Consider the following 9,816-nt stretch of genomic DNA (forward strand, 5'->3'; position numbering starts at 1 on the left):
ACAGCTCACACTTTAAAAAAAAAAAGAAGAGAAAATGCTAATAAATGCTTGGATGAACAAACCATGCTTGTTAATTTTACATTAAAAGCTAGAATTCCTTTCCTAGCCTGGCCAGTAGCACATGTCTTTACCTTAAGATCTTGGAGACCTTAGAACAACCTTCCAGTACCTAAAAAGGACCTACAGGAGAGATGGGGAGGGACTCCTTATGAAGGAGTGTAGTGATAGGACGAGGCGTAATGGTTTTCAACTGAAAGAGGGAAGATTTAGATTAGATATTAGGAAGAAATTCTTTACTTTGGGGGTGGTGAGACACTGGAACAGGTTGCCCAGAAAAGCTGTGGAGGCCCCATCCCTGGAAGTGTACAAGACCAGGCTGGATGGGGCTTTGAGCAACCTGCTCTAGTGGGAGGTGTCCCTGCCCAGGGCAGGGGGGTTGGAACTCGATGATCTTTAAGGTCCCTTCCAACCCAAACCATTCTATGATTCTCTTTCTATACTGCTATCAGTCAGAGAGATTGCAGTACAGTGCATGGTAGGGCACAGTGCAGGAAAAGTCAACTACTGAAAGACAATCAGTTGTTTTGGTGCCAGCCTTTTTTCACCACTTCAGTGCTCTGCAATATTGACAGCCCTCATTGGCCTAGCAGATTCCACCCCTACCATCACTGCATCAGGAATTAACAAGGCATTTTTTTAAGGAAAAAAAAAAAAAAAAAGAAAGGGTAGCTGCAGGAGAAATTCAAGTCCATTGTCAGAATCAACTGTATCTCTTCTAAGAAAAAACCTTTAATAATAGGAAAGGAAGCATCAGCAATTGGCAGCAGCCCATTCTTCCACCTGGTACTACTGAAACTCTCAAGACAAACAATAATCACCCCTCTCAATCAAAGGAACATTTACATGAGTCAGCCATTAAACCAACTTCACCAACACAAAAGAGGTTAAACACACAAGAACTCTACACACCAGCCACCTATCAGTGCCTTAAATTTACCATGCTGACTTAGTTTTGTTGGGTTGCTTTTCTGAAGGGCTATGAAGTTAGAATACCTGAAGGAAGGGCACAACAAGCACAGAAGCCAGAACCTAAGGTGCAGGGAGACGGGGATCTTTGGCGAGGCTGGAAGGAGCGAGCGCTGAATGTTAAAAGAGTAAGAAGTTACCTTTATTTAGTTTATTTTATATTTTATTTCTTTAGTTACCTTTCAAAAGCAGCTGACGCTATGCCACAGCTCATTGCAGCTGGAGGAGAGGACTTATTTCTCCCCATCCCCAGCTCCTGGCCCTGCTATTTCTCGTACCAGATCTCGTACTGTTGGTCTTCCTCTACCTCTACACTAAGACCCAAAACTGCTGCTTTAGTGAGCTGAATTGCCCCACAGAAGGTCTCAACCAGCACCATAACTGGTGTCAGTGAGAAGGGCAGTAACAGGAGTGCATAGCCAAATGGTGGGGGGAAGAGGGAGGTGGCAGGAGCACCCCAACTAGAGGGGGGTGGGACTGCAGCAACTCACCACGCCTCAGGAAGACACACTTTAAATTCCCTGGGAGTTAGAAGAGGCGGTATTTTGCAGAGAAAACAGAAACAATCTGCTATCTGGACACACATCCCAACAGCATAGCAATAGTTGTTTAAGTGTCTCTTCCTTGCTACTTTTTGAATTTGAGCATTTTCAAGTTTAAGTATAAAGCATAACAGCAACAAGATGGGAACACTGTGAGAAAACCCCAGTATCTAAACCAAGGGACTACTCTAGAAAAGATACAGAATGTCAAGGTAGTTCTGGCAAAGTCCTGGGGAAATAGGGAGAGTGAGCAGTTAAAAATCTAACACACCATTTGCTTTTTATTTTTAATCAGGTATAATAAATGTACACAAAAGGATGCATCAGCATTTTTGTTCATCTTAAGTATATGAAATGGTAGGGAAGGTAGATACATGGCATGAGTGAGGTCAAAAGTATCAAGACTGGTTCAAAATATTTCAAAATGTCATGCTAACAGGATGTTAAGGAAAGATTTTAAAGCCATTATGAACAGGGCTTGATTAATATCAGAGCTAGAATCCATACAACATACAAGTTTGACATGGACCGAGAGAAATCATTTTCCTCATGTCCAATATATCCAGGAATTTCACCTGTGAAGAATACAGTAGGGTTAGCATGATGCCATCTTCTCTGATTTCGAATGAGTCTATTAACTAAACAAATTATTAGACAGTAAGTGCAAATTGCTGCACTACTTTGTCATGCTAAATTCATTTTTAGAAAGAGTCTTAATAAGGCTGAAGGAGAGGCAGCAGCATTTGAGATATTAAAAACCAGTCTAGCACCAAGCAACTCCCAAAGTCTAATTCTGTAACTGTCCTTTGGTGGATGCCTTCTGGGGAGCAGAGGGGGAAAAAAAAAAAAAAAAAAAGGAAAGAAAATCACAGTATACTGCAATGCAAGTCACAAATGCCTGACACCCTGGATAAGTAAAAAAACTTCTTCATTTCCTGAAGCTACATACGGTTGAGATGTGTTAAGATCAAGAATTTTGAAGAAGAAAACAACATTCTACCCATTACAGTGTTTATGGGAACATCACACTCCAATGTATTGGGGATTGTATATTATCAAGGTACTTGTGAAAAGCAGTCACCCTAAACAGTACACTGTCTTCTTGATCCTACCAACAGGCCATTAACATATATGTTCAGTGCAGTGCTGCACTTCAAGAGTATTTTTAAGTGCCATCAAAACAAAGACTCTCCTACAGCTCTTGTCAGCTATGCTAATGAATTCTCCTCATCTCCCTCACAAGACACACATGGCGAAAGGTTACTCCAAAAGAAGAGGTTCATTTACATACGTCACCAAAGGGGTCCAGGAATTAGACTTTTTGCAGTGCTTTGAAGGCATAGCAAACTGAGGTTGGAAGCTTTCCCAGGCTGAAATGTGCATCTTATCTATCTTTCTGCAGTGCTTGCAGTGTTCTTAGCTGGCCTAATTCTGCTCCTTCTGAAATCAGTGAAAACTACTTCCTGAGGATCACCAGACCCAACATTAAATGCCTTAACAAAGCTTTGCACGAAGCGCACAGTAACCTCAGCTTCAATCTCAGCCAGATTCAGTTCTTCATCCCCTGTAAGTATAAGACAGCCATTGTAAATAAAAAAAAAGGAGGAAATTAACAGATTTTAAATGTATTCAACCTTGCATCACTTCCTTCTGTAAAGCAATTCAGATTTTGTAAACTAAATGCATATTCTAATTCTGAGATGCTTGCATTTTCAATATATTAAAAGTGTATCAAACTGACATGATAATGAAGAAAAAATGTGATATCATTTATATGACTGCTTATTTCTTGTTTTAGAATTCTGGAGTCTTACACACAGAATTAGAGAGCATTTAGTTTTTAAACTAAATTTCTTGGCCTAGCAAAGTGAAAACTGATGCTCATGACTTCTAGGCAGGTACTTCTACAACTTCAAAATAGTCATTGGGCAGAATCACATAGCCTTTTCCTGCCAATATGTCTTTTTCTTTCTGAAACTGAACAATCTCTCTCAGTTTTTCAATTTGTCTTTCCTGACGCCGGCATCGCTGTTGCGCTGTCTTGAGCTTCTTCCGCAGTTTTTCAACTTGTTCTTCCAGCTGCTGAATTCTTTTTCGCTGATGAACTGTATCCTCTACAGTATAGTTGTGATCACAAAAAACAGCAAGATTGCTAGGGGTCTGGAGAGGAGGCATCAATAATCCAATACTTGGATCTACAAATCTGGCATCTATTTGAGACAGATGAAAAGAAGGAGTTGATGGAGATGGTGGTAGTACTGGAGCTGCTGCTGGTGGTGGTGGTGGCGGCGGCGGAGGTGGTGGTGGTGGTGGAGGCGGCGGTAGTGGGTCTTCTGGCTGCTCTGCAAATTCTTCAGGCTAGAAACAACAAGAAAAAAAAAGTACATTTTCACGCTGAACATTGCTTACAACACAACTCCCTTACTACAGCCCCAGAATAACACAACCAACCAGGATTGAAATTAATAAAATAAATTTCAAAGCCTACATTTTCAAATTGACTAACAGTTCTGGACCTGTTTTGTCTGGCTTCTCAAGTGGAGATATTTTTAAGCAGTTTCATTTTCAGGGTTCCTCGAAACTCAAGTCCTTGACGTCTCAAATAAATCAAAAACTGAAGAACGTAGCAATTACTTTCACTTGAAGACTTATGTCAAATACATAACCATGATTAGCTAAGAATCAAGAACCCAGGCTGCAGTTCCACAAAATGAAGTTCAGCTGATATAATAACTTGTCATTGCTGTCCCATTCGCCTTTGTCCCTTCTTCTTTCCAGTGCATCTTACCATTATATACCTTGAACCTATCAGCTAACTTAATCAAAGCCACAACAGAAGCGGATAATCTGCTCAGGTAGAATAAGAGTCACCTACTGAGGGGGCTGATAAGCTGGCAGAGCAAAGAGGTAGACAGAGTAAGGCCTGCTACTCAACAACTGGAGAGGACTGTGTCACTGGTTTCGGGCTACAGCGTAAGGGTTTGGTTTCAGGAGACACGATGAGCCAATATAAATAACTCTTCAACAGCAAAGCAGCCCTCCCAGCCCTGGTATTTGCTCTTTGCTCAAACATAGTAGGTTGCTAAAATGACAAAAGGCTATTTGCTCTCCCACCACCACTGTGGAAATCTTCTGTCCTTTATTAAAAGTCAAAGCAATGCAACACGAGGTATGACCTACACCTGGGCTGGTGTGTGAAAGGAGTGAGAAAAAGGACTGTGTGGCTGGCAGATGGGATGAAGAAGGGAGAAAGCATGATTCTCCCTTTTGGCAGCAGCAGAATACTGATTGGCTCAACTCCACACAAAAGTGCAGTCTTTGTAATTCTGCTCTCAACAGGTTCACTTGTATGGTTCAGGACAACATGGTTCCCTCACCACTTGAGGATAGGCCAGAGCAGAGGATCAGATTCTTTCTGCCCCAAAGGAATGCAGTATAAATCAGAAATGCTTCTGTGCACAGGATGATTTTTAAAAAAAGCACTATTTAAACAAAAGAGCTTGCATATTGCCTGTCAAAAAGAAAGCCTGAGACATTCTCAGTGAAAGAGGCACTGAATTAACTTTCTAACTACCCATCTGTTGCCAATATTATTACTACACATAAAATCATAAGGACAGGGACAATGTGGACTATAATAGCAGCGGGCAATCCTCGTTGTCTAAATATAAAGCTCATCAGATCTGAAGGTCATATCATTAACTTCCCTGGCTTAACAGGCAAACAAGCTAATACTTGATATTCAGCAGTCTAGATATCCCTCTTGTACAAACTACGATACTTGGCAGACAATAACTGAGAAGGCAGCTTTGTGATCAGTCTTGAAGGGGTGTTTCATATGCACTCAAATACTACTGCTCACTTTAAAGTGAGCCAATGACCATTCTTATATCTCACTTATGAGAAATCACTGCTAAGAGTGTGCCTATCTAATTCAGACGTGAATATTTTAAAGAGTTTGACCCTATCAGCTATCACTTTCAAACTTTTCTACTAATAAAAATACAAGGAAAAAATGTAACTGGCAGGGAAGTTCACCCTTGTTGGAAGCACAAGCAAAAAATCAGGTCATTGCTGGACAGCTGAATTCACACAGAGACTTCTATTTGCAGCTTATGCAGTACATGCTACGGTAAATACGTTACTATTGTCACAAGGTATCAAGGAGAATGGATGATTAGTTATCACTGACACATCATAAGTGAATTCTAATTAGTTCTTACAGGCAGTAAATGGTTTTCCCAAGACATAAGTGAAGAAAAAGAAAGTATTTCAAATTACATAATGCAAAAGATAAAAAGCTGTATTTCAAAATCGGTGTGGATTCCATTCCAAAGCAAACACCACTATTCTCTGTTACTACATTATTTCTTGAAGATATGTGGCAGTTCATTTAAAAGTGTCATGAGACAAAAAGGAATAGCACTAAATCCTTCTCCATAATTAAAAGGCAATCTTTTGTGGTTTTGGAGATCCAGGCATGATAACAAAATGGGGAATATGGCCCACAACTAATCCTGCTGCAGCAATCCCACTTTTGCAGATTATCCCCTAAACACATTCAGCTTTCAGACTGTAAAAAAATTTGCAACTATTTTACCTGTAACAAAGACCTGTGACCTGTCTACCTGTGTCATGCAGACAGCGGGGAAGTGTAATCAAAAAAACAACTTGACATAGGCGTATTTACCTGGAAATTGTTTATCTTTCCTTATATACCTTCTCCTTATACCCTCTTTTATTAGCCACTTTTCATTTTTGAGACACATTCCCTTTTTTATTTCTGCATCAAATCCCATATCGTATAGAAAGAGTAAAATCAAACAAGCAAAAGTCCCTGTTTTCCTCCATGTACTCCATCCCACTACAGTCTTTCACCCCCTAGGCCTACCTACCAAATCCATTCTCTTGTTTGCCACTTCCTCTACATCAGAGGGGAAAGAGATCTAATATTTTATCATTTATAGGAGTTAACAATCAACCTTTTCCATTCTTGTCTTGCAGTTATTACATCAAGAAGGAAGAACTCATAACTGACTTGCATCTCACAGTAAGCTGTTTTGGCAGCACCGCTAAAAGCTGCTAAATACATCTCACAGGAGACTACCATCAGAAACTCAGAGACCAAGGTTAGGGACCAGTCTGGTTTATGAACACAAGGTAACTGTTAAGGCAAGACAGAGATAGTTTCAAGCACAGACAGAGAGCAGGTGCAGCTACTGTTCCGCTCCTCTGTTTCATCTCACTTTAACTCTGCAAAGCCAGAGGACAGAGCCCTTTAGAGAGGAAAGTTAAGTTTCAGAACTAAGGTCCATCACCTCTTGCATTAATTCTACGTTAACACCTGCCACCAGTCAGCGTGGGAGAGTACAGTGTAATTTGCAAGTATTATTGAAGGCTCTCTAAAACTCCAAATATGCCACAAATACAGTTGAACAACCTAACTACGGGGCGATACTTTCTTACTTCCCTGCCATTCCATTTAATTCGGCACAAAGTTTTAACTGCAGTTACCCTGCCCAGGCTTCTGTGTACGCACACAAGAGCAGATCAGAGGTACTGCACAGCTGTACAATGCTCTGCCTGCTCCAGAGCCTCGGACAGCCTACGTCTCTGCTCTGGTCAAAGCACACGAGAACAGCTGTTGGAGGTGTTTCAGCCACCACAGTCCTCCACGTGCCTCCAGGCGCACACACCAGCACCCTTCACAATCTGCTTCTTCTCCCCACTGCTCTGCCACATCACACCCTGCCAGGCTAACGCTAGCAACACACACGCATCCCAGTATCTTAAACTACGAGTGCTTTGTGTTTACCTTTTCAGTGGGTTCTGTGTAACAAAATATTGTGGGCACAGCATTTTCTTTCAGAAGCTTGTTGTTGCATTCCCTTTTAAAACAATCGGGAGTAAAGTGTTCCGAACAAATGCTGCTATACTTGGTTGGCTTGAAGTTTTTCCTTTTAACAGCAGCTTCCCATTTCTTGCACAGATCAGGCCTTGTAAGAGGAAACCTGTAAATAAGTAGCACTTTCAGCTTTTCTGGCGAGCTTTTTAACACGGGGTCGGGTTACAGCTGAGCACTGCCGGGACTGACTGCGCCATCGCTCGGTTTTCCCTCTGACGGGCTCATCTTGGGAGCCAAGCCCCTCCCGCCGGCCCAGACCTCGCACACGCGCCGGGCTGGGGGTCTGGGCCCACTGAAAACCCGAGGCGGGAGAAGGGGTGCCCCCTCGCCCTGAAAAAGGTGGCAAAGCCGTACTGTCCCTCGGCTCTCCTCAGCGAGGCCCCAGGACGGGGGAAGGCGCCTCCTGAGGCCCTGCGGCTCCCCCGATCGCAGCCGCCGCGCGCCCTGCCGCGCCCCGCCCCTCACTGACGCGCCGCGCGCCCGGCCCCCCTCCCCCCCCCCACCAACAGACCCGCCAGCGCCTCGGCCCCGCGCCCGGCCCCGCCCCCGCCACGGCCCGGCTCCGCCCCGCCCCGCCGCCCGCGCTCACTTGTGGAAGGAGATGGGCTTCTCTTTGTCGTATCGGTTCCGGCAGCGGTAGGCGGAACAGGACTGCACCATCCCGCCTCCCCCGCGCCCGCCGCGGCCCGGCGTCAGGGAGACGAGCTCGCGAACGCCGTTAATTCACCGCCCGGCGCCCATCCTCCCCCTCCCCCCCCTGCCCGTGACCCTCCGAGAGGGACAGGAGCGGGACGCGGCCTCTCCCAACTCCAAGATGGCGGCGCCAGCTTCAGCGCAACTCTCGCGGTAGTGGCGCTCGCCGCTCTCGCCCATTGGCGGGGTTGCGCGCGGGGGCGGAGCCTCCCCAGCGCACCTTCCAATCACGCCGCCGCCTGCGAGCGCCAGGCGAGTTCTGTGCCCCTCCCCCCCCCCCAGCTCCGCCCCCTTCCCCGCGACCGGTGCCCCGCCCGCTCTCCCCCCCTCTCCGCTTACACATCTGGGCAGCGGCGGCTGCGGCGCAGCGCCCTCCCGCGCCCGCCAAGGGCCCCCCCCCCCCGCGAGGCTGAGGCTCGGGGAGGCGGGGGGGGCTCGGAGGCGGAGGGAGACGGAGCCCACCCGGGCCAAGGGCTGCTGAGGCCGGCGGGAGACCTGCCCGCGGGGAGGGAGACCCGTCAGCGAGCTCGTCCACCCGGGCCGTGGTGCTCGCCCCGGCCCTAGGCAGGGCTACGAGCGGCGGCCGGTCACAAGGCGGCGGTCACCGGCGCTGGGACGGTTTCCCGTCTCTCTTCAGAAAAAAAAAAAAAAAAAAGAAAAAATAACGCTGAAGGAGAAAAAGGAAACAATAAAAAAAAAAAAAAAACCCAGCCTCACATTTCCATACCGCACAGTTGCACAGAGGGTGTGTAAAAGTCTCCTTCTCTGGAGATTTTCAAGACCCGCCTGGATGCAGTCCTGAGTAATGTGCTCTGGGCAACCCTGCTTCAGCGGGGGAGTTGGACTAGATGATCTCTAGAGGTCCCTTCCAACTCTGACAATTCCATCATTCTGTGATTCCGTGAGACCCGGCTTGCAGGTATATCAGCAAATATTACATAGCAATCTAAATAAATTGATCTGACCTTACAAATGTTTATTTCAAGCATCTTCTGAATTTTTCCGTTCTGCGGGCTCGCCTTCCAACTCCGCATTAGATCAGCGGGAAAAACCACCTGACCAAAAATAACTGACCAACAGGTCTTGTCAGAGGACTGATGAAAGGACCGACCTTTAGTGTCACATCTGCCATGTATCACATCATATCTAGAATTTCTCTGACAATGACCCCAGAACCAAGTGAACCTCCCCAGCTTTTTCTCTGTCCCCACCCAGGACCTCATCTTCTCCTCAGCCTACTTTCCCTCTCTGCACTTACTGTGTAAGGAGAAGAGAAGAAGCTACACTGACCTTAGCTTGGAGGCTGCAGCTTCTCTGCCTAAACAGCCCTCTTTGCCCAGCTGCAGAGAAATTACCAGTCACTGCCATTTGTTTGTGCAGGAATAGGACAGGAAAAGCCCGCACGGCAGGCAACTTCCACAAAGCCGCTCTCATTAGCTGTTTTCAGTACTTGGTGTTGGCTGAGCACAGCTAGCTCTGCCCCGCTGGTGCTAGGTCAGCCAAGAGACAAGGAAACAAAAATAAGCTCTTTCTAGCACCACCTTCCTCACCAAGAAAGCCATGCTTACTCCTCCCCTATCCATGCAAATGCCTCTGTTTCTGGCTTTTGCCTGATGGCTTTCTTCTGGCTGGAGCCCTGCTGCCACCAGT

At 45.8% G+C, this 9,816-nt stretch overlaps 1 protein-coding gene across 2 annotated transcripts; it reads right to left on the reverse strand.

Moving 5' to 3' along the window:
- Positions 1-770: 770 nt before the first annotated feature.
- THAP1 (THAP domain containing 1) lies at positions 771-8,321 on the reverse strand. Of its 2 annotated transcripts, XM_074166344.1 has the most exons (4): positions 8,063-8,133; positions 7,384-7,579; positions 3,862-3,926; positions 1,839-3,771 (listed from the first exon to the last, which is right to left on the reverse strand). In XM_074166344.1, exons 1-4 carry the CDS (start codon positions 8,131-8,133, stop codon positions 3,459-3,461), a joined length of 645 nt encoding a protein of 214 aa, XP_074022445.1. In that variant the 3' UTR covers positions 1,839-3,458. The 2 variants fall into 2 exon arrangements, with proteins under 2 accessions (XP_074022443.1, XP_074022445.1); XM_074166342.1 differs by having other exon boundaries at positions 771-3,926; positions 8,063-8,321.
- Positions 8,322-9,816: the final 1,495 nt, after the last annotated feature.

This window comes from Numenius arquata, chromosome Z (assembly GCF_964106895.1).
Source record: "Numenius arquata chromosome Z, bNumArq3.hap1.1, whole genome shotgun sequence".
Lineage (NCBI taxonomy): Eukaryota > Metazoa > Chordata > Aves > Charadriiformes > Scolopacidae > Numenius > Numenius arquata.

Coding starts and splice junctions, on each gene's coding strand:
- THAP1 (XM_074166342.1), bottom strand. CDS start 8,133: ATGGTGCAGTCCTGTTCCGCCTACCGCTGCCGGAACCGATACGACAAA. Junction 7,580..8,062: donor AAGCCCATCTCCTTCCACAA/GTGAGCGCGGGC, acceptor ACTTATTTACAG/GTTTCCTCTTACAAGGCCTG. Junction 3,927..7,383: donor ACACAGAACCCACTGAAAAG/GTAAACACAAAG, acceptor TGTTGTTTCTAG/CCTGAAGAATTTGCAGAGCA.